This window comes from Diospyros lotus, chromosome 11 (assembly GCF_014633365.1).
Source record: "Diospyros lotus cultivar Yz01 chromosome 11, ASM1463336v1, whole genome shotgun sequence".
NCBI lineage: Eukaryota > Viridiplantae > Streptophyta > Magnoliopsida > Ericales > Ebenaceae > Diospyros > Diospyros lotus.
The window spans coordinates 4,759,664-4,783,264 of NC_068348.1; the positions used below are offsets into that span (position 1 = coordinate 4,759,664).

General features: G+C 35.0%; 2 protein-coding genes and 2 pseudogenes across 2 annotated transcripts; all 4 read left to right on the plus strand.

Annotated features, from left to right (window-relative positions):
* The first annotated feature begins 974 nt into the window (after positions 1–974).
* Positions 975–11,425, plus strand: LOC127813268 (F-box protein SKIP8). The gene is made up of 3 exons (XM_052354160.1): positions 975–1,676; positions 5,011–5,207; positions 10,976–11,425. The coding sequence occupies exons 1-3, from the start codon at positions 1,281–1,283 to the stop codon at positions 11,238–11,240; spliced, it is 858 nt and encodes a 285-aa protein (XP_052210120.1). The 5' UTR covers positions 975–1,280; the 3' UTR covers positions 11,241–11,425.
* A 1,280-nt stretch (positions 11,426–12,705) lies between these two features.
* LOC127813269 (uncharacterized) lies at positions 12,706–16,057 on the plus strand. The gene is made up of 3 exons (XM_052354161.1): positions 12,706–13,034; positions 14,402–14,644; positions 15,807–16,057. Exons 1-3 carry the CDS (start codon positions 12,760–12,762, stop codon positions 15,841–15,843), a joined length of 555 nt encoding a protein of 184 aa, XP_052210121.1. The 5' UTR covers positions 12,706–12,759; the 3' UTR covers positions 15,844–16,057.
* Positions 16,058–18,440: 2,383 nt separating this feature from the next.
* LOC127813786 (U2 spliceosomal RNA) lies at positions 18,441–18,650 on the plus strand (annotated as a pseudogene).
* Positions 18,651–22,845: 4,195 nt separating this feature from the next.
* LOC127813787 (U2 spliceosomal RNA) lies at positions 22,846–23,055 on the plus strand (annotated as a pseudogene).
* Positions 23,056–23,601: the final 546 nt, after the last annotated feature.

Here is a 23,601-nt window from a genome sequence, read left to right on the forward strand (position 1 = left end):
GTAATGATGAAATGAAGTTTCAACACTATCTTCATATGGAGAAGTTTCATGAGATGGTGATGAATGAAGATAATTGATATAATTGTATTTCATCACTTAATTGACATAGTAAAATCAATTAATATAGTTGTGTTTCATTATATGGATAATTTTTTCTTCTTTTGAGTAGACAAATTCAAATTAATTAGGTTTATTGGTGAAAACTTAGATTTAAGAGGGTTCATTGTAATACTCTTAATATGCGGGCTAAATGGAGGACATGAAGAAAAAGAAAGAGGAAAGGAAGATGAGAAATGGCCAAATAATGTGCCCAAAATATGGGATTAAGCCTCTTTTAAAATAAATTTAATTTTTTATATTAATATACCACAAGATAAAATTTTTCTTGGTAAATAAAATAAAATAAAATAATTTATTTTATAAGTTTTTTTATTAATATAATTTAATGTACAAATAAGAAAAATGTAAAATTGACATAACAAATCTAAATATGTCATATTCGTAATTTAAGTCATAATGTCGAGTTATGAATATTTATAATTACACTTATTATTTTTATCTTTTATATTTAAAAATGATATTTTATTTGAATTGAAGAATCTTATTTGACCATCATGCAAGTAAAATGAGAATCTTAATATAATATTTAATTAAATTAATTAAGGGTGAGGTTAAGATAATAATTAATGTGTAATAAATGTATATTATTTTTAGATAATGTGTATGATAAGTACATATTGATTTAAATAAATATTAAATTTGTTTTATTGGAACCTGTTTCCAAAATAAAATGAATTCACTGAATTTCAAAATTTTATTTTTGTTTTAAAACTCACAAATTCAGACCGTACGTGCGCGGTCGGATATAAACAAGCAAAAGTTATGACGAAATTACTGCATTACCCTTGGAGTTATTCATAATTTCAGTCTGCCCACTATGACTTAAGACATTCTTCCAGTTTCTATTAAGAACAGTTACAAACATAACGCTCTCTCTGCAAATCTTCGCAGAAGGAGAGTGCGTTTAGGATTCAAGGATACTATCACACAACGACGACGACGAAGAAAAAGAAGAAGAGGAGGAGGAGGAGAAGGAGGAGGAGGAGGTAGAGAGAAATAGAGCGATAGAGAGGGAGAGAGGTTTTTCTTGTACAGATTTGTAACACTTGAAACCCTAGTTTCCCCTAGTACCGTTCACTCGCTTCAATATTTCTTCCCGAGAACCGGTCGCTCTAGATTCCTAGGGTTTTCATGCTTTTCAATGCTTTCATGTCTTATGAATGGAGATTTCCTCTGTCTTCCCCGGTGATTTCTCTTCTCTAGCGTCGTTCATTGCGGCCGTGATAGTCACCGGGCTGTGCTGCCTCTACGCGATCCGATTTAAATCGAAATCAGTTAAGACGGACGCTTGTAATTGTGCCAGTTCCCGTGAAGGTGGTGCCGCAGGGGGTTCTGGTTCTGCAGTGACGGAGGAGAAGCATTTGAACGGGGGAGAGATGTTGGTGGCGGCGGAACGGCAGACGGGGGCGTCGATGATGGAACAATTGGTGCCGGAGATAACCACCCATGCTCTGAGTTACTTAGATTACCCGAGTTTGTGCCGGCTTTCGATGACGAATTCGTTGATGAGAAGGGCTGCCAACGATGACAATGCTTGGAAAGCTCTTTATCATAAGGTTTTACTTATTCTATTTTTATATTTTTAAAATTTTAAGTTATTTGAGTGTTTTGCCTAGAATTAGTGCTTTTGATTTAATTCTAATCTGTTTGGAATGTCTGTATTCTATGCTTTTACTTGCAAGGTGCTGAATTATCTAATTTTGACAGTAGTGGAATCTTGTTCAGTACTTCTAGTCTAAGCCAATTCACCAAGGAGTCGAGAAAATGGATGTCTTAGTGTTGTTTCTAGGATAAAATTTTTATGAAGTCCAAAAACTGGGTAGTTGAGAAAGTCTACCATGCTTGTTATATCTCATCAAGGAAAAGGAGAGCAATAAGAAAGGGATGAAAGACTAATGATGCCCTTGTGATGGCTGCAAATACATCCATAAGTATGGAACTATAATTATTGGGATATGTAATGAGAACCTTTACTGATTTTTTCACATGTGAATAGACTTTTTGAGCTTTAGGGTTTTGTCTATTTATGGTTTGAGGTTCAAAATTTGGAGTGTAGATGTGAAATTTCCTTCTTCTTTTTTTTTTTTTTTGACACAAATATTGGTATCAAATTACATCTCAGGTTGTGTGTCTGAGGCTTGATTTTGTTGAGTTGGATTTTTTGTTTGTTGAGACTTGAATTTGTTGATTTGGATTTCGTCATAGTTGAGACCTGAATTTGTTGAGTTGGATTTGTGTTTCTTGAGAGTTGTTGGATATATTTAGTTGGCCTTTGTCTTGCTTTTATTGAAGATATACAAATTTCTGAGAAAATAAAATTGCTTCCAGTTAACATTTTTTTTTTTTGTTGTGCAATCTGATGGTTGCAAAACCAGTGTAGCTATTATTTCATTGTCTCGTGGGTGCTTACAACTGAGAGGTTGTCAGTTGTGTCTCTTCTTGTGCTTATAAAACAAGATAGTTGTCATTCTTACCACTTTTGATAATGTTAGGTGGTTGAAGAGGAATGAAAAGTGCTTTGATATTTTTATCAGTTAATGCTGAAATTTGGAATTCTTTAGTCATCTAGTTTTTCCTATCATCAGCAAATGATAAAGAGGAAGAAGCTTTTGACCTTGTATTGTTATATATCTGAAAATGATCCTCAAGTTAATTCTCTCTCTAAATGATTTACATAGTTAGGTTGATTTTGCCACATCAAATGCTATATAAGAAAGAATCTTTATTTAAAATGTTCAATAAACTTAAGCAAAGATACAATTGGGTCTTTGATGTAGCAGATGTCACATCTAGCCGCAATTTGACTTGTAGGGTTTTTGACAATCAACTTGTAAACTCACCCCTCTTCTGCTGAGTATTAGCCTGTCAAGTCAGGGATGGCTTCATCTGGATTCCCTCACTTCATTAGTTCTGATGGTACCTATGAGCCTGCCCTTCAGTGTTTTACAACTCTTCCCTCTAGGAGGGAGGGATCTGGCATTTTTTTGCTTCATGTCCTTTTATGCTTTGCTTCTCCTTCCTCTCCATGGAGGGACATATCTGTCCTTTTTTGCCTCACATCCTTCTATGCTTTGCTTCCTCTTGCTCTCCAGGGAGGGAGGAATCTGGCCCTTTTTGCTTCTCTGAAGAGTCAAGGTTTGAGGTGCAGAATTCACTTCAGCTGCATTCTCTCACTCCATTTTGTTTGACCATACCTATGAGCTGCCCCTTCAATGTATGCTCCCCTTCCTCTGTAGATCCTCATTTATCATTCCTAGAGCATTAGCTATTTATGGAATTGCACAAACTTATTTATGGAAGAATAAGAAACGGAAACCTATTTATGTATGCAGACCTGTTTATGAAAGCTTCCCTTTAAAAGTGTGCAAATCTATTTATGAAGAATAAGAAACTAAAGCAATTCACAATTCCTTGCACAATCACTCTTTTGTACTTGGAATTAGTAAAAAGATTTGAACAATATAACATCAATCATGGAGTTTTCCTAGAGAATGTTTAAATTTAATTGGAAGAATGATAACATACAATCCTAGATGGTAGTGAAGGTTGAACTACGGAATCTTACTTTTTGCTCCTTCGCTTTCTTAGATGGCATAAGATGTGGCAACTTGATCTCTAGATACAGAAATCATTTATGAAAGCATTAGTTGGGAAGTTATTTATCAATGTCCAATTGAGTATTCTTCCATACCTTCATGCAACAAGTTAGGTTTTATGTATCATTGATACATGCATGTATTCTCAAGTATATTTATCAATCAAGTTCATTGATAGGATTAATTATGAATTTCCATTATTTTGATGAGCTTTTGAACCAACTCTTTTTATTTAAAGTAGCTAGAATTTATCCAGTGTGTTGTTGATGGCCTTTTTTTTCCCCATCGAAAATGGCATCTTAAAATACACATTTAGACTTTTATGAACACGATGAAGATCATAGAGACAAATATTTCGGGAAACAATATTTTAGGTGTAATAGTAAAAATTAATATTGTTTTATTAATTTCTTTCTTTTAATTTGTTTCCTAGTTTCTTTTAATCTCTTTTATGTCTCAAAATCCTATTAGATGTCATGTATCGGGGGCATACTGTAATAAACAGAATTTAGTGGTAGTAGGTGCTATAAACCATTGTACATGGGTAGTAGTGGTGTGTAATACTTAGGTGGTTATTCTGGCGGGAATGATGTAGCAGGTGCGGGAAGTCTATAAATTGTGGCCAACCCTACTATTGGAGCTATCTGGAATTTGAATGAAATCTTGATTCTCTCTCAATTTCCCTCTCAATTCTTCTATCCTTCTTTGTTTCTCTAATTCTCTTCCCCCCCCTACTTCATGAGATTCCTCTTGTTCCCACTGTGATCTCTACCACTTGGGAGAGATCAATCTTCAAACATTGCCAGATCCTTGCGAATCTGACATTAGATTAGGATTACGTTTATTAGCTTAAATACCGAGGAATCCTAGTTAGAAAGGATTTCTTGTTAGAATAGGTTTATATCTATTAATAACCCTTCAATGAAGTATTGAAGGACATATTTGATGAATAATGTTGAATATTGATATTGGTTTTGAGTAATCGGGATTACTCTCGTTTCTTTTGGTTTGGGTTCTGCATCAGAACAGTTTTCACTATATAAGCTGGTTTAGAAATATCACTTTGGACAACACAAGAATATGGGATAGAGGTAATATGCTGAATCTTTCTGTTTTTTGTTTATTTTCCACTGAACTTTTGGGCCTGGAAACATTGGTTTGAGACCACCTATTTAAAATGTTTTCTCTCCTTTGTGGAAATAAGTCGCTTCATTGATTATCCTCTCAAACCTTTTTCTGATTTTCTCCCTCTGGATTTTGAATTCAACCATTGGTTACCTCTATGTGTTTGTAGGATTTTACATTGGAACAGGAGAATGTAACACCTGCAAATGGATGGAAGGCTTACTATGCTGCTACTAGAGCTATTGTGAATGTCAATACAGAATTTTTTAACATCATTAGAGAAAGATCGCTTCTGTCCATGGGTCGGCTTTGGCTTAATGCAGACTACGTGAAATGTGTTCATGCCTCAGGAGAGCTTTTTACAGGGTCTGGTGTTTTTTATCTAATAGCCCTATCTATAATATTGATGGTTGTTATCTAATGTTGCCATCTTAATAAGTCATCTCTACTTTTTTCTTGAATTGCTTCATCTCATGATGGAAATGCTCGGACATTAATTTCCAGCTTATGATTTCTTAGCTGTTGTACTGGTTATTCAAATGTTTTGGGTTCATATAGTTTATGAATGATGTTTTCATTTACATCATATTAACCAACTTTCTTTAGAGGCCTCTTGGATATTTGTTCATTAACTATTTAACAACTGGTCTCTTACCATGTTGGAGATATAGGCAAGGATCTCAAAGTGAAATTACTTTATCATGCATAGACAGTTCAAGATTGCCCCTTCATTTTTTCTATAGCCCTAGAAACAACAATATAACTTTGTGGCAAGCTGTATCTGAACTTGTATAGGTATTTTGAAACAATGTTTACATCTTTACCCTTTCTCTAATTTAAGACTAAAGCATTTCACGTTACTTTCCTTTTTGGTTTCAGTTGAAGAATAAAGCATTTCCAACTGCTTTCTTTTTAGCTGCTTAACCTCTGAATAGTGTGAATTTTAGGCATTCATTTGGGAGATCTAGTTTGGTGAATTGGTATTTGATGAGAGAGTGCTGATGGTCTACTTAAAAAAAAAAAAAAGAGGTACATAAACCTGAAATTTGACAAAAGGAAAATTTTTGTGCTATTCTGTTAGTAGGCTTTTTGTAGATTATGTTAAATAGAGTTCTCTAAATTTATGAAGTATCTATGTCCAATGGATTTGGATATGTGTCTGGCATGTCTAATTGGATATGGGCACTAGCAAAAGAGAGTTCTAGGAACTATATATGGGCAATGGTAAAAGACTTGTTTAGAAAACTATGCATGAAATTCTCATTGTGTCAACAAAATAAAATACTGCTTGCTAGTCTGTAAATACCATTTCTTGTTGGGTAGATAAAAAGATGTTTAAAAATCTGAAGTTTAGTTGTGTTATTGTATTTTTTGACACGGGAACTTGAAGAATCTGTGCATAATCCTGCTCTTGACACCTGTATCAAAGTCCATTACATTTCTAGGTGATCCTAATGTGGCGACATTTTAGTTATCTGAAAGCTGAAGCATGCTTGGACTAGGTGTAGAAAATAAGACATGTTGAGAAATAGGACTTGTAATGTGCATTTTGGGTGCATCTCTATGTGTGGAGGCTTGAGTTGCCTGTGCATTCCCTATATTTGGTTCAAATAACTTGAGATTGACAATTTGGTATTCTTATGTTGATCAAGAAGACACGCAAAGCACATAATCATTGGGTAGTGGGTGATACAGTTCAAAGTAATGTGTTTAAAAGTTGTTAGTGTGTTCATGTGGAAACTTCTTTTCCTATAAAACACAAACACTTCCTAGTGGTTGCCTGACCAGTGTTGCCGACATGTCAAAACATAACACTGCATCATGCCTTTGATACATATCAAACATGCCCACGTGGTGTGTCTGACACTTTCTTATAATTTGTTAAAAGGGTATGGGAGGGGACACACATGTCCATGCGAACACTTGTAGGACATGTGTCTTTTATTGGGACACTTTGAAGACTAAAAGTAAGGGGTTTTCTTTTTCTCTTTAGTTTTACGACATGGTAATTTAATGTTTCTTTTTTGTTCTTGTTTTTACGTGTTTTAATTACACGATTATTCAATTTTCACCTTCACACTTCTATTCTCTAGCTCTTTGATCATTGACTGGATTGTAAGAATGAGATGATTGGACTGTGGGTTGATTGCTATTTAGATTAGTGTTACTCATTTGGAATTTTGACTAGGTATCCTAATTTGAAATTAGGATGCTATCCAAAACAGAATTTAGAAACTTCTTAAAACCTTAACATTCTAGAAGTCGTGCTTTCCCTTTTCTCTTGAATTTCACACGGGAATTAACACTCCCCCTCAAGCTGGTGAATGAATATTAATTATTCCTAGCTTGCATATTAGGTCTTCAAATCTTCTAGTAGCCAATCCTTTTGTTAGAAGATCAGCCACTTGTTTCTTAAATGCAACATATGGTATTTGAATTATACCTTTCTTAAGTTTCTCCTTTATAAAATGTGGATCAATCCTGTCATACTGCACAGGATTATGAGCAATGCTTATGGCTGATTGGTCATCACAAAATAACCTATTTGGCTCATTAACAACAATCTTTAGATCTTCTAGAACAATCCTTAGCCATAGCAATTCACATAGATCGAGTGCCATAGCCCTGAATTCAGCTTCAACACTTGACCTTGCCACTATACTCTACTTCTTACTTCGCCAAGAGACCAAGTTCCCACCTAGAAACACATAATATTTAGTAGTAGACCTTCATCCATTAAAGATCCAGTATAATCTGCATCTGTATAGCCTTGTATGCCAAAAGTACCACCTGATTTGAACAAAATTTCTTTGTCTGGGGTTGTTTTTAAGTAGCACAATATTCTTTGTATAGCCTGCATATGATCCTCAATAAGACTATGCATAAACTGGCTTACCAACCTCACCGCATAGGCAATATCCAGCCTGGTGTATGACAAGTAAATTAACTAACCTACCAGCATTTGATACCTCCCTTTGTCCACCGGTGGGCTGCTAGTATCTCATCCCAATTTAGTATTAGATTCCACTAGAGTGCAAACTCCTTTTCCTCCGAGCAAACCTATTTCTTTTAGAAGATCCAGTATATACTTGTGTTGGGATAGGAAAATACATGCTTTAGAGTAGGCTACTTCTATTCCCAAGAAGTATTTAAGTGATCACAGGTCTTTGATTTCAAAATTTTGAGCTAGCTTGCTTCTTAGAACCTTCTGCTCTTCCATGTCATCCCTGTTACAATAAATGCCATCCACATAGACTAGTAATACAATCACCTTTCCTTCTAATGAGTGCTTGAAAAAGAGTGTGGTCCCCCCTTACTTTGTTGGTATCCTATGTGCTTCATTGCTTTGGAGAACCTATCAAACTACGCTCTTGGTGACTGCTTGAGGCCATAAAGAGCCTTTTTAAGTTTACGCACTTCATCTGCTTTCCTTTCTTGAAACCAGGTGGCAGTTCCATGAACCTCTTCTTCTAACTCACCATGAAGAAATGCATTCTTCACATCTAGTTCTTGTAGTTGCCATCCATAGTGAGCTACTAGGAATAAAAGGATCCTCACAGTGGTCATCTTTGGCTACTAGAGCAAATGTCTCCAAGTAGTCAATCACATACGTTTGGGTGTAGCCCTTAGCCACTAATCGGGCCTTGTACATTTCCAAAGACCCATCTGCATTATATTTTACATTGAAAATCCATCTACAGCCTACTAGAACTACCCCCTTTGGTCTAGGCACCAAATCCCATGTGTTATTCTTCTCTAATGCTCTCATCTCCTCCTGCATGGCTAACTTCCATTTTTGATCCTTTAAAGCCTCATCCATCGATTTAGGGATAACAATGGTGTTTAGGGAAGTTAGGAAGCTTTTATGCCTTCAAGACAATCTGTGATAGGAGATATAATTGGCTAGAGGATATTGAGTGCAACATCTAACCCTTTTTCTGATGGTAATAGAAATATCCAAATCATTAGGGTTAGAATTAAAAGGATTTGAGGGTTGAATCATTTCCATACTTGGTTGGGAATCAAATACTGATCCTTGCTGAGGTTGAAGAATAGATTGTTGTCTTCTGTGGTACACAAAAGGAGAGCCTTTGAACCTTACCGGGGATGGACCCTTAGTTTTACCTGCTTGGTCAAGAATGCTTCGATCACTGGGACAAGGTGAGTGATGATTAGAGATAGGTCCAAATCCAATAGGTTCTAATGTCTCGGGAGGGACTAAGTCTAGACTAGGAAGGGAACTCCCTTGGTCACCAATCATCCTTCCCATGACCATTTCCTAAAATTCACAAGTATGAGAGGAAAAAATAATACGACAATTGAGATCCCTTGATAAGTTGATGGACAGAAATCAAGTTGGTCGACAAGTTAGGAACATGCAACACTTGTTTGACATGAAGAGTAGGGCTAAGAGTGACCTTGTCCTGACCCTTTATAGGAATAGATGTCCCATTGGCAATGATGATCTGTTTAGGAGTTTCAAGTGGCTTATAGGTGTCAAAAACAGAGGAATTATGGGACATGCAGTTTGAGTCTAGAATCAATATGTCATCTTTAGTGGTTTTTGAGGCAATAAGAGAATTAGAATGAAAGTTGTTACCTTGTTGGGCAAGAGAGCATGACCCACCTTAAGTTTGCTGATTTCATCAGCATTTAGCTGGTTGAGCTTCGGTCCAGCCACAGATTCTACCTTTTCCATAACCTCTTCTTGCTTGTTGGAAAGATAGGCTTGATTCCTAGAGGGTAAGTTTTTGAAACCCCCTAATTTTTGCAACACAGGCTCCTTCCCATGCAGCTTGAAGCAAGTCTCCCGAGTATGTTTAGGTTTTTTACGGTAGGAGCACCATAAACCTTCTTTCCCTTGTGACTTTGGATGATCCATCAGACTTCCCTTGAGCCCACCATAGGTAATTCCATCCATCCAAACAGAAAGATTGATGCAACTTGAGTAGATCGCCGATAGGCAGACCTCCCATTGGATTATCTAATGAATTAGTCTCTCCTGAGGTCATAGATGGAGCAATCTCGAAGATTTCAGACATATTTGGTGAGGTAGATGGAGTAGGATAGTGCAATGAAGGCAGAATAACAAGGAGGAGTTAAGGGCACTAACAGCTGAGGGATGGCAATGAAGGCCAGAAAGGAGCACAAAGTGCTCGAATGCAATGAAGGCTGGAACAAATTTAGAAGCAAGACTCTAATACCATGAAAGAAGGAACGGAAAACCTTATAGAATTTCATTAACATACAGCCCTAGTTATAGGGTTGAGTATTTACTACTTAGGAAAGATTACAACAACACATATTAGGAAGGTATCCTAATTTGAAATTAGGAAGCTATCCAAAACAGAATTTAGAAACTTCTATTCTTCTAAAAATCCTTAACATTCTAGAAGTAGTTGTGGACGGCTGCTTTCCCTTTTCTCTTGAATTTCACATGGGAATCAACAGATATTTTATTATGCTTTACGAATTTTGACTTGTGAATTTTAAATCCATATTTGTGAGTGTAATATAGTTTTGATATTTTATTATCCTTTAAGAATATAAAAAATTATTTTATTAGTTAATGTATCTCAACCACGTGTCCTAATTTTTTTGAAAAATGTCATGTCCCTATGTCTATGTTTGCGTCCACGCTTCATAGCTCTTTTCCATTTGTTCTAGTTTGAGCTAAACAGAGGGCAATAATTTTGAGATTTATCATAAGATAACTAGATATTATATGTAATCATCCGTGCAAGAGAAACCTATTGGTTTTAAACTTTTTTGGAGTTGTACGGACTCACTTCCTAGTCTATAGCTGGATTAGGTTGGCCTTCCAAAAATAGATTTTGCCACCTTTGTTCTTTTGCATGGATTTGTGTTCTCAATGTGACTTTTAGAAGTTAAGAAATAGGATGTTGATGTTGATGTTGATGATGATGGTCAGCAATAGGAGGTTGCTGTTAAGAAATTCCGTGGTTTGAAGCACTATTATGTTTCTCCCGGGGATGGCTAAACTAGACTTTCTCCTGTATGTTTGTTCAAATCGTTGACATAAACTTATTTGAATCGATTCATTTTGTGTTCCCCTTTTTTTATCAGAACACCAAGGAGACTAATTATTTGCCTATCACTTATGCAAACTGCAGGTATAATGCAGTCATGCAGAGCTGGCAGCTTGCATTCAGTTGGGAACAGGGTGTCGACTTCCAGGTGCGGGATGTTAGGGCGAGGGTAGCAACAGACATGGCTTGGGTTACCATGAAATCATATTGCATTGGCATGGAGACCGGCCCTTTTAACATGACCAACGTTTTCGAGTTCCATAATGGCCGGTGGTACCTGGTGCACCATCACAGCTCTGTGATGCTCATCGATGACGGCGATGGGGAGAATGAAATTGTGCAGGCTTAAGAAGCAGCAAAGAAGATACAAAAAAAAAAAAAACACTGATATATAGCTACGATTACTGCAAAAAAACAACTATATAGCCTCTCTCTCTCTCTCTCCCTCTCTCTCACTCTCTCTGACTGAGGAGTTGAGAAAGCTATTTGTGGTTTTTCTTTCGGGGATCTTGTGCAAAATCATCTTCATTCCAATCTCAGTTTTGGCTGTTTTATTCTGGTGAGTGGGCAGCCCCTTCTAATTTTGCCCTTCTCATTCCTATCTATCTATCTTTGCTCTTTTTGCTACGTTTGTTTGCTTTGTATAGCGGCTACGTTTCTTTGCTTTGTATAGAGAGAGAAAGAGAGAGAGAGAGAGAGAGAGACCCTCCCTCCCTCCCTCAGCTTGATGGACAAACAGCGTTGGGTTGAGTCTATAGAGCTTCCATTCTGTATCTTTGGAGTTCGTTTGTTTCATATCTGCCATCCAATATGTAGAGGTTTCGAAAATAGAGCAATGTTAAAATTGTTTTATATTATTTTTTTATTACATTAGGTTGTGCATAGTCTTTCTAAATTATAAAGGGTATAAGGGTAATTTATTAAATTGATCATAATTATTTGTGAAATTGATGATCAAAATGTGCAGTGTCATGCAACAGAAGGAATCTTTTTGCCTTATCTTAATTTACTTTTAGGATCATGCTACATGTACACCATTTTTGTACATCTTGGGTTACACAAGAGATATTATGACCAAAATACCCTGCGCCTCTCCATGAGTCTCACGCGCCTCTATGCGCCTCATGAGGGGTTTTTTGTCATAATATCCCATTTTGTAGTCCAAGGTGTACAAAATGGGTGTACTAATAACATTTTCCTTACTTTTATAGTAAAAGCGAGTTTAGCAGTTTTAACTTGGTGATTGAAGTCTTTTTTGTTTTTACGTTGTCTTACAATAAGTCTACGTGTGCACTTAGTTCATACTTTCCATTAATTTTAAGTAATTTATGAGTTGGGCATTCATTGTATACTTATAATATTAACTTACACATAAATGTTATATATCTTATTTTTTTATGGGTAAATTATATTATTGATCTTTTAATTTTATATTTCATAATAAATTAGTTAAAATATGTTAATTTTGTCACTATAATCCTTAAATTTTAGTTTTTATTATAATTTAATCTGATATTTGATTTTTATTAACATAAATACTGTTATAAATTTATATTAATATATATTATGATAATTTTTGCTAATAAAATTTAATAAAAAACAAAAGATAAATTGTATTATAAAAAAATTTAAAATATAATAATTATTTTATTACAAAATATAAACTTCAAAGTGTAATTTACCTATTCTTTATGTCAGCCCAGAGCAAGCGGGTTTTTGCGGGGCCTTATGGTAATTGAATAAAAATGTAAGGACCTGTTAGCAAAAACTCGAAATCCAACAGTGTGGGCTGTCAAGTTCGTGGCTAATATTATCCCAATCGAGCCCACGCATTCGCCGAGAGAGAGAGAGAGAAAGAGAGAGGAGGAATGGCCAGCACCAGCCCCGCGATAACTTTTCTCTCCGCCACTCCGGCACCGCAACGCTCTGCCTTGTCTTGCCGTGGCCATAATGGCCGAACATTCTCCTTCACGCAATCTACATCAGTCTCTAAACAATTCTCTACGTTTTCTCTTTCTTCTTCTTCTTCTAAATCTTCAATTACATCTGCTATGGTAGAAGAAGAAGAAAAACAAGAAGAAGAAGAAAGCTCTCCTATTGGAACTAATTCTCCCCAAGATTCAGACGCGCTTCCTCCTACCAGGTAGGTCTCTATCTATTGATTCTGTTATGTCTGTTGAGATTAAGAGTTGTGTTCATTGGTGAAAGAATGTGTCTATCTGATGAAAGGTTGTATCCTTGAATGAGATCATATGTCCATTGGATGAAAGATTGTGACTAATTATTTCAAGTTTTGTTTGGATAGAGAGGTTCCTATTAATGTCATCGCAAATTTTTTCATTTGAAATTCTTTTCCGTCATTTGAAACAATACTTGTGTACCCATCCTTTCAAATTCTTCTATTTTTGGATCCTAATCCATGAAAATTCAAATACTCCAACAATGATATGATCGAACAATATATTTGACATTTCAATCCAAAATTATAGTGTCAAATAACTCTATCCAAAAGCAACACGAAAGAGAGTTCGAAAGCTTTTGTTGTATCCTGAGAGGACTCTCGTTCTCATAGTGGCGGCGATCTCTCTTTTAAGAAAGTCTTATACACGCATCAAAGCCATTTTGTTTATTCTGTCTTTACCCATTGTTTTAACACTCACTCCCATGGAACTGCCAAGGTCTAGTTGTCCCCCATTTTGTTATAAATTATCGTCTTCACCTTGTTTATGTTGGGGAGGGAATAGTAGAGAAAGTAAAATTTTTCTTTTGTTTGGTTTCGCAAAGAAGATGTGAAGGAAATAGTGCTTTATTTTAGGAGAGAAGATGAGAAAGACTAAAGAAGAAGAGAAGAAAGTGAAGTCAAATGGCTTATCTCTTGATTTCTTCCCATTTTCTTCTTTCCTTTCCACCTTAAGTTCCAAGCATAACAGAAGACTTGTGTGGCTGTGAATAGAATGATTGGTCTATCTCTCAATAAATGTATGAGTCAAATAATATAATTAAACTGATTTTGCTTTCAAAGATGGCAAGCTTTATGTTTTTGAATTGCCTCATTCATTTAAAGAAAACACATGAATTATTCAATTCATGAGTGAGCCGGTTCCAAATCTGTGGTCATGATTTAGGGGACACCCACAAGGGTCCCAAGTAAATTGCACCTTGCATAGAACTTTAAATGCAATTATATTTTGGGGACACCCGTGGTGCTTCCCAATCCAAATATTTGATAAATAGTTCAACTGCTTCAAAATGGTTTGACGTGTCCAATGCAATTTGTAGATACATTTGTTACTTGAACAGAATTACGGAGATACAGTTGTTAATGTTGGGGATTTGAGATTGCTGATGAAATGAGCTAAACGTAGTTGGGCATATTGGTTCAAACATGTGTTGTCTAGAAGTGATTGGTTATATTTTTTTGATGTCAACAATATTGTGGTTGCAAATAGCTATGCATGTATGATTTATTACAATGTTATATTTGGCCATGTTCACAAAATTAGTGTGCAGGGGCTGCAAGGCCTGTGGAAGAGAGGAACTGGAGAGGGGATGTAATGGCGAGGGGAGGATTCAAGGCGGGATTGCTACATTCCCGGGCTTTGGGTGGTGGCCTATTAAAGCTTACAGGCCATGTCCTGGATTTGTAGCATCAGGTGGTAGGTATCAGCGACGGGGGCAAAGCATGGACGAAGTTGCTTTTGGAGGGGGGCAGAAAGGTGTATCCATGGGGATTGACAATGAGGCTCAGTCAAGGTATGGTGGCACTAACTTTTTATTTCTGTTTCCATGTCTCTCAAATTTGTTTCCTAGTTTTATATTTTATGTTTATTTTTGTACTCTCCCCTAGTACATTGTTGATAGGATTCTTCTTAAATGCTTGAGAATTGATTGAATGATTTTGCTTTGGTATTCAATGGTTCTTTTCGTTGCTGCTTATTATTGTTCAAGGGGAGATATGCAAGACCCTGAGCTGTCAGAAAACCCTTATCGAGCCTTTCTAGGGATGGAAGCATTTTGTCAGGTCCTTAGATTTGACAGTGTAATTCTCAGCTAATCGGCGAGAACTAGGGCAGAAAGTAGGGAGAATTTGAGAAGAAAATTGAGAGAGAAGAACAGCAAGAGGCGAGAGAGAAGAAATGGTCGAGAGAGAGAGAGATTTAGAGAGAATCTGGAAAATACTTCTTCAATGCCTTTGCATTAGGCTGGATTAGCTTTATGTACTAATCCAAGCAGCAGTTAAGATGGCCCCAACAAGGCTGCCAATTACAAATTCAAAGTACAACCGTGTGCAGGTAACTCAAAGTACAACTGCTAGCTAGTTCCAAGTACAACTGCTACTAATGCTATTTAGGTACAAACAGTACAAATAGTTTGGTACACGACACTTTTTCACAGCTCTAATGCAAGGAAAATGATCTCTACCCTTGGAACTTTATGTTATGGCATACTGGCACTGCTGCTTTGCTTCTTTCTGCTAGGAAAATACCCCACTACAACAAAAACAGTTGTGTTACATCCCGAGTGACAAAAGTGGTTAGTTTAGCCATGACTTGCAACTTGGATGCTAATTCTCTTCCCTTTATTTTCTTTTGCATATGTTGTGTGTTTGATAGAAGGGAATAAACCATATCTGTGTAGCTTTTACATTGTGCTATGATATAAAAAACAGCCTCCCTGACGATGCCTCTATTTCTAGTTACTCATTTAATCTTTATGTTAATTTTATTTCCGGTTGCGTTCATGTAATGGTATTGTCTTTTATTGAGCAATGGACAAGTAAGCTCATTGACTGGAGTTTTTGGTTCAAAGATCACTCGTGACTTGCCTAATGTGTTTGTTTGTTTGACACTAGCAAAACTCTTCCTGGATTGATTTGATTTTCTGGTGTAATATTTGATGCTGTGTCTTCTTGCAGCAAGAAGAAGGGAGGTCTAAGGAGATTCAAGAGGTAATTTCTGACAAAGAAGTTATATGGGGTTGCTTCTGGTTTATAACAGATCATAGGTTATTTGTTTTATCTGGACTCATCTGAATTTAGAAATGAAATATGATTAAGATTTCATTGGTGTTCATGTTTGCCTATGCTGCATTTTGTACTCTCTAATTGTAAAGAAGGCCAATCACATTGGACACAAGATATAGCAATATATGTAGATATTTGGTAAATTAGAATTCACATGGGATTATGGCTTGATACTATTGTTTTACTAGCGCATGAATCATAAAGTAGAGTTAAAATTTATGTATTTGACTTCATATAACGATATTAAAGGAGAATCTTGAGACGGTTTGGAGGGATGGTGATATTAAATGTTGTTAAAAATATGCTATTTTTTTCTACGTGATGTTAATGTGTATAGTGAGATTGAAGTGATTTAAGATTTTGATGTACGAGTAATGATTTTAGAATCATATGGCATGATGTTATATATAATTGTATCCATTTTTTATTTGTACAAATGATGTCATATATAATTGTACGGATAAAGATGTCATGTACTTCACCATACAATATGCAACATATGTAAAATTGATTTTTATTACTTGAAATTTTCATATAGAAACAGAGAAAAATGCTTTTTAATATTAGTCTCAAAACACAAAGATTTTAGTAAATCAAGTGACGCTTGTAGTGTGACCTTTTGCCCAATTGACATATAGTCAAAATTTGGAAGCGATCTCACTTGTTATTTATTTTTTGTTTGGTCTTTTGGTAGGTTTAAGGAGTGAAGGTGCTAATGATATTATCACTAAAGTCTAATGGAGAATTTTGCTTAATCTTTTGGACAGTTTTTCTAAGGTTGGTCCAGTTAAAAGGGTGTTTTGAATAAGATTATTAGGCCAAATAGGTCATTGAATTTTCATGAATAAGATTATTCCTTCCTTTTCTTTTTTGACTTGGGATTTAGACTAAGTTACAATGCTCGACTTCTTGGACAACTAATAAGAGTTACTTCTTCAATATTAGAGTAAAATAATGCATAAATTCACACAAGAATTTATTCAAACACTCAAATGGATAAAGGTAAATCTCTTTGCACATTCCAAAATCTTTTTCCTAACTTTTTGTTAACATGGATTGACAAGGACGGATCTAGGAACAGATCTAGGGAGCTAGTCCCAGATCCATATGTCATTAATGAGACTAGGGGCCTAATCTTTCAAAATTATGCCTAATAAATCTGGGAGAGGGGGTTGCAGCCTGTGCTGCCCCCTTTAAATTTGTCCCTGTGAATTGACATTTTTTTATTAATAGTGTCATTGTAAGAATATAGATGAAAATAAATTAATTTTAAAGTTTCATAGTTTGTTTCTATAAATCAATCACTATGATTTAGGATTTTTCTTTTCAAACAAAAGAAACGTTGTTGTGTCAAATTAACTACTATATTTTAGTTGGGCCAAACTGGTTATTTATGAAAGTTCGATAATTTATTTGATCTATTTTAAAATTTATTCGATCATGACTCTATAATGGTCAATTTGACACTTTATTCTAAAAATACAAAAAATAATAAGCATATTTTTTAAATAAATTTTAAAAGTTGTTTCTAAATAAATGTTAAACACTTGAAGAGAGAAAAATAAAAAAATTAAATTAATCTTGAAATTGAAAAATACTTATGGTGTGGTGGATAAGGATTTAAAGATAAATATTTTTTCATTGGTTGTGTGGCGGATGGTGGCACAACGACGATGGTATGACAGCAATGGATAATGTAATAATTGAAAATTTTAGAGAATTTTTGGATATTAAAAATTATTTTTGAATTGATTAAAATTAGACTGACTTGGTGATAATTGGCAAATGATAAGGCCTCAAAAAGAATTTAAGAGAACTAAACATGGATTTATGAAAAATTAAAATCTAAGAGTGCTTTTGATTGTAAGTATGAAACTTGCGTAAAAACAAAATAAGTTCTAGATAATTCAATTGCCTAGAAATTATTTACATGAAAATTATCAATTGAGAGTGTTTGATTGATTTAATTTTTAACTTAAAAATTATCATACTTTTTAATTGTTAATGTTTGATTACAATTTTATTTTCTATAAAATTCCCTTCCCAAACCCAACCCAGTCTTCTCCCTGCCTCCCCCATATTTCTCTCTTTCTCCTCCCTTCCTTCCCAAACCCATTTCTTCTCCCTGCTTCCCCATCACCGCTGCCATCTTTGTTGCCATCCTTACTAGCCACTGCTACCATCTTCGCTACCCATCGTTACCGCTAGCCATCTTCGCTGCCATCGCTGTCGCTACCATCCTCAGTGGCTGCTGCAACCACCGATGGTCGAGTTTTACTACTCTCCGTTGGTGGGCGGTAGTGGAAGAGAAAGCAGCTATGTTGTGGGTGAGTTTTCCATTTCCATGGAAAATCAAATCTAGGCCCCCTTCTCAATGGGAAAATCAATTCCAGCAAAAGTAGGGAAAGAGTCACATGACCAATATCATTATCCAGTAGGAAAATATAATAAATTGCCTCTAACGAATTCATTCGTCTCCAATCTGTGCCAAAATTAATCAACTTGGTTAATTAGTTGGGGTAGGTCATACCTTTCTCGATCTTTTAGCTATGATCAAGTGTAGTATCTCTTTCTTATTAGTTTAAGATTTGATACGAGGGCCAACCCATATGGGGAGGGCCTATAATTAGGGGATAACAATAGTTCGATCTAGTTGAACTAATCAAATTGAATTGACCTAAGTTGTTGGTTCGGTTTAAGGATAACAATAGTTCGGTCTAGTTGAACTAATCAAATTGAACTGATCTAAGTTGTTGATTCGGTTTAATAGAAATCGGTTCAGTACAATTAATTTTTTGCAAAAGTTTGGATATTTGGTTTCAGTTTGATTTTTTTGATCGAAATAACCGACCAAACTTCAAAATCACACCGGTTATTTTTCAATTTTTTGGATATTTGCTTATTTGATCGAAATAAGCATATTTTTTAAATAAATTTTAAAAGTTGTTTCTAAATAAATGTTAAACACTTGAAGAGAGAAAAATAAAAAGATTAAATTAATCTTGAAATTGAAAAATACTTATGGTGTGGTGGATAAGGATTTAAAGATAAATATTTTTTCATTGGTTGTGTGGTGGATGGTGGCACAACGACGATGGTATGACAGCGGTGGATAATGTAATAATTGAAAATTTTAGAGAATTTTTGGATATTAAAAATTATTTTTGAATTGATTGAAATTAGACTGACTTGGTGATAATTGGCAAATTATCAAGCCTCAAAAAGAATTTAAGAGAACTAAACATGGATTTATGAAAGATTAAGACCTAAGGGTGTATTTGATTGTAAGTATGGAACTTGCATGGAAACAAAATAAGTTCTAGATAATTCAATTGCTTAGAAATTATTTGCATAAAAATTATCAATTGAGAGTGTTTAATTGATTTGATTTTTAACTTAAAAATTATCATACTTTTTAATTTTTTATGTTTGATTACAATTTTATTTTTTATAGAATTCTCTTCCCAAACCCACCCCCATATTCTCCCTGCCTCCCCCATATCACTTTCTTTCTCCTCCCCCTCCCTCCCAAACCCACTTCTTCTTCCTGCTTCCCCCCATCACCGCTGCCATCTTTGTTGCCATCCTCACTAGCCGCCGCTGCCATCTTCGCTACCCATCACTGCCATTGCCATCTTCGCTATCCATCGCTGTCGCTGCCCATCTTTGTTGTCATCGCCGCCGCTGCAACCACCGATGGTCGAGCTTTACTGCTCTCCGTTGGTGGGCAGTGGTGGAAGAGAAAGCATCTATGTTGTGGGTGAGTTTTTCATTTCCATAGAAAATCAAATCTAGGCCCCCTCTCAATGGGAAAATCAATTCCAGCAAAAGTGGGAAAAGAGTCACATAGTGGGAAAATATTTTTTATGAAAAATTTGGCCAATCAAACACTTCAAAAATTAGAATTTGGGTGAAAAATGACCATTTTTCATGAGAAAGATGGCCAATCAAACAAACCCTAAGTGTAATTTATTAAAATTACATAAATAGGTTAATGTCACTAAGTTGGAGAGTTAACTTTGAGCATAAAATTTGACTAAATTGGAACAAATTAAGTCAAATCCAACATAGAGTCTCATAGATGAGATGAAGGAAAACCGTTGGGCCCAATTTTGTTAAAAATTTGAGAAATATATAACGAATTGAAAGTTATTCAAATCCAAAGTGGGTTAAATCACATAACAGATTGGTCAAGTAACTTACTTTGAATCTAAATAAAATTTGAACGTGTTCAGGTTAAAATGAACCAAAAGATGTGTTATGCAAAGATAAGCCTCGACCAAACACTCAAAGCAACAAACCCAAAATAGTCAGTACTGTAAGCATGCAATAATAAAAAATAAATCAAATACAAAACACCAAAAGATTTATCGTGGTTCACTCGTTAATGAGGGCTACATCCACGTTGAGCACCAACAAAGAGAGCTTACTCCACTATCGGAACAAAAACGATTACAACCTCAGTATACACAGATTCACTCTCAACCCTCACTGTACAAAACGATTCTCACCTTTAAATCGGCCCCATAACCATAGAACTAAAGGTCAAAGGCCAAACCCTAGAGAGAAAATAAACATACATAAACTATACAGAGAGAGAAAAGAATTACAGAGAATAATCATATCAAACCAAGCAAGAGGAAGGTAATCGAAGGCTGTGCGCGCTGCTGATTTCGAGCCCACTGTAAAGGATATAAAGGAAGCTCCAACGGTGGCGATCGGGATGAATAAAGGCACAGCATAACATTAACGATCGGGCAAGCAGCAGGCAAGACGACAAGGAAGTATGCCAAGCAAAACGACACAACTGGTTGCCGTTTCGGCCATCCACTCAGAGGCCCAAAGTGCTGCCGTTTTGGGTGGTTCTAAGGGTTGCCGAAATGACCCTCCAGCCCCTCTGTCAAACTCAGCGTTTTGAAGCTTCATAAGAGTACAATAAGATGAGAACCAAAGAAGGCTAATCAAGAACACAACGGCACTTTTCAACAATGATATCGAAAAAAATTGAGTTTAAAAAATTGTAGAAAAAACTTTTCAAAGCAAGACAAACTGTTCATCTAGGCCACTTTGGATTCAAATTTTAAACAGATGACTTCAAATCCGACTCGTAAAAATGAGAGTAACCTAGCATTTTTTGTATGAATTTTTTATTATTAACAACAAAGGTTATAAGGGTTGAAAATGGTGAAAACAAACTAAAAATCAAATCAAAATATCAACCCATCACCTCAAGAAATCTTCCAAATCTTTACAAACCCTCTAAAATTGACTAGAAAGGCTGAGACTCAAGGAATTGGGTAACTGGTTATGGCAAGTTCAAAACATTTGGTAAGTTTGATGGCTATATAAACAGAGGACAAGTCTCGATTTTAGGCACAAAAGCAAGAAGGTGAGTTTGAGAGAGTTTGGAGTGTTTCGAGTGGTATGAAGTGTAGTCTAGCTAACAGCAAGTTCCAGGTTGTGGTTTACTAGCATCTTTTGGCATTTTCCAACGCTAGGGGTGGCTGACAACGGTTCGCAATGTGAGATGACAATAGATAAACTGTCTTCGACATGAAATGTAGGGAATGAAGGTAGATGATGCACTATTGATGGCTTACTAGTTGGTCGAGGAAAATAAGAGCGCTGAGTGTAATTCTACACTTAGAACCATATATTTATTGTAGTATGCATGTGCCATCCGATCTTGTTCAAATTACACCAATGCCTTGCAATTTAGATTCCATTATGCATAAGATTGTTAAATTTGCATAAATTGCACTAGGACTATGAAATTTATGCATTTTGAAATATGAATGTGAAGTTTGTGATTATTAAATGACACACATGTATATATGATCATTTTATCATCCCTTATGAATAGATAAACGAGGGGGTACATTATTATTAATGGGTGATTGGTGTTTCACCTCAACAAAGGGGTATGAATTTAATTTGATAAATAATGAAACACAATTAACACCTTATTTGTCATATTGATTGAAAGGTTTATACATAACTTGTACTCGATTATATACACAAAAACTATTTTGAGAGTGTCACTAAGTGATTCATCACTTAATTTCAACATATTCAAATGTAACAAGTGATCCAAGCACATTGAATTGAAAAGAGAAAATAAACGAGTAGGAGATAGATATTTTTATTTGCGTTTTCTAAATTTTGATAAATTCCCAATCCATCGATTTAGTTTACTTTGTTTGACTAAACTTGATTGAGAACCATAATGACTTGGCTACTCAATTTAATGTTTAATTTTTCGAAAGTGCATCTCAAACATGTTCAATCTAGATTGCGTTCTATGCTAAATTCTATATTTATAATTTAAAAGAAGAATCCAAAAGTTTTGTTAAAGATATAGATATCAATATTCAAAACTTTAAAAAAGATTTTTTAAACAAAAATTCGAATCAATCCCCTATAATCTTTAGTTAAATTATAATTTACTTATTTTGTTCATAAATTACATATCTAAATAACTAAAATTTTCAAATTGTTCCATTACATTAGTGTGTAGATAATTAATTAATTTTAAAAATTGTGTGTCAATGTAATTTTATATCTACATAAATAAATTAAAAGTTCCCATAAATAAAGCAGCATAGTTGTAAAATACAAGTCTAAATAATTCAACATATGAATCTAACACTTTTTAATATAGATTTATGGATGCTCATGATACATTATTTTGTAATACAAGATATATTGTCGTTAAATATATAAAAAAAAAACTAATTGTTAAAATCAATATAAAAATATTTTAAATAATTTGCACACATGTCCCTCCCATCTTCTCAAGCCCAATATCATTATCCAGTAGGAAAATATAATAAATTGCCTTAGGAAAATATAATAAATTGCCTCTAACGAATTCATTCGTCTCCAATCTGTGCCAAAATTAATTGACTTGGTTAATTAGTTGGGGTAGGTCATACCTTTCTCGATCTTTTAGCTATGATCAAGTGTAGTATCTCTTTCTTATTAGTTTAAGATTTGATACGAGGGCCAACCCATATGGGGAGGGCCTATAATTAGGGGATAACAATAGTTTGGTCTAGTTGAACTAATCAAATTGAACTAACCTAAGTTGTTGGTTCGGTTTAAGGATAACAATAGTTCGGTCTAGTTGAACTAATCAAATTGAACTGACCTAAGTTGTTGGTTCGGTTTAATAGAAATCAGTTCAGTACAATTAATTTTTTGCAAAAGTTTGGATATTTGGTTTCAATTTGATTTTTTTGATTGAAATAACCGACCAAACTTCAAAATCACATTGGGTTATTTTTCAATTTTTTGGTTATTTTAATGGTATTCAGTTGTGTCGGTTACTTTAGTTTTGTTGCTTATTCAATTTTTTTGATTTGTTCAATCTTCAATTGGTTTGGTTTTTTTGTGCTTTTTTGATTTATTCTATCGGTTCGAATTTTTTTTCTCTCTTTGTTCAGTTTTTTGGTTAATTCAGTCGGTTCAATTTGATTTTTTTAAACTCGATTTAGTTTTTTAAATTTTTGAACTTATCAAACCCACAGTTTACACACCCCTACCTACAACAACAGTGGCTTGCCACTAGAGTCCTCACACGTCGCCCTAGCCTTGCAATGTTGCCTCAGCTTGGCGCACCCTATCGAAGCTAATTTTAATCTTTTGAATTGGCCGTATGAGATGGCTTTTTGAGATCTTTTTTTTT

Excerpts from the sequence above, each read along its gene's own strand:
- LOC127813268 (XM_052354160.1), top strand. The coding sequence starts at position 1,281 with ATGGAGATTTCCTCTGTCTTCCCCGGTGATTTCTCTTCTCTAGCGTCG. Across the intron at positions 1,677-5,010 it reads GGAAAGCTCTTTATCATAAG|GATTTTACATTGGAACAGGA; the intron begins GTTTTACTTATT and ends ATGTGTTTGTAG. Across the intron at positions 5,208-10,975 it reads TCAGGAGAGCTTTTTACAGG|GTATAATGCAGTCATGCAGA; the intron begins GTCTGGTGTTTT and ends TGCAAACTGCAG.
- LOC127813269 (XM_052354161.1), top strand. The coding sequence starts at position 12,760 with ATGGCCAGCACCAGCCCCGCGATAACTTTTCTCTCCGCCACTCCGGCA. Across the intron at positions 13,035-14,401 it reads GACGCGCTTCCTCCTACCAG|GGGCTGCAAGGCCTGTGGAA; the intron begins GTAGGTCTCTAT and ends ATTAGTGTGCAG. Across the intron at positions 14,645-15,806 it reads GACAATGAGGCTCAGTCAAG|CAAGAAGAAGGGAGGTCTAA; the intron begins GTATGGTGGCAC and ends GTCTTCTTGCAG.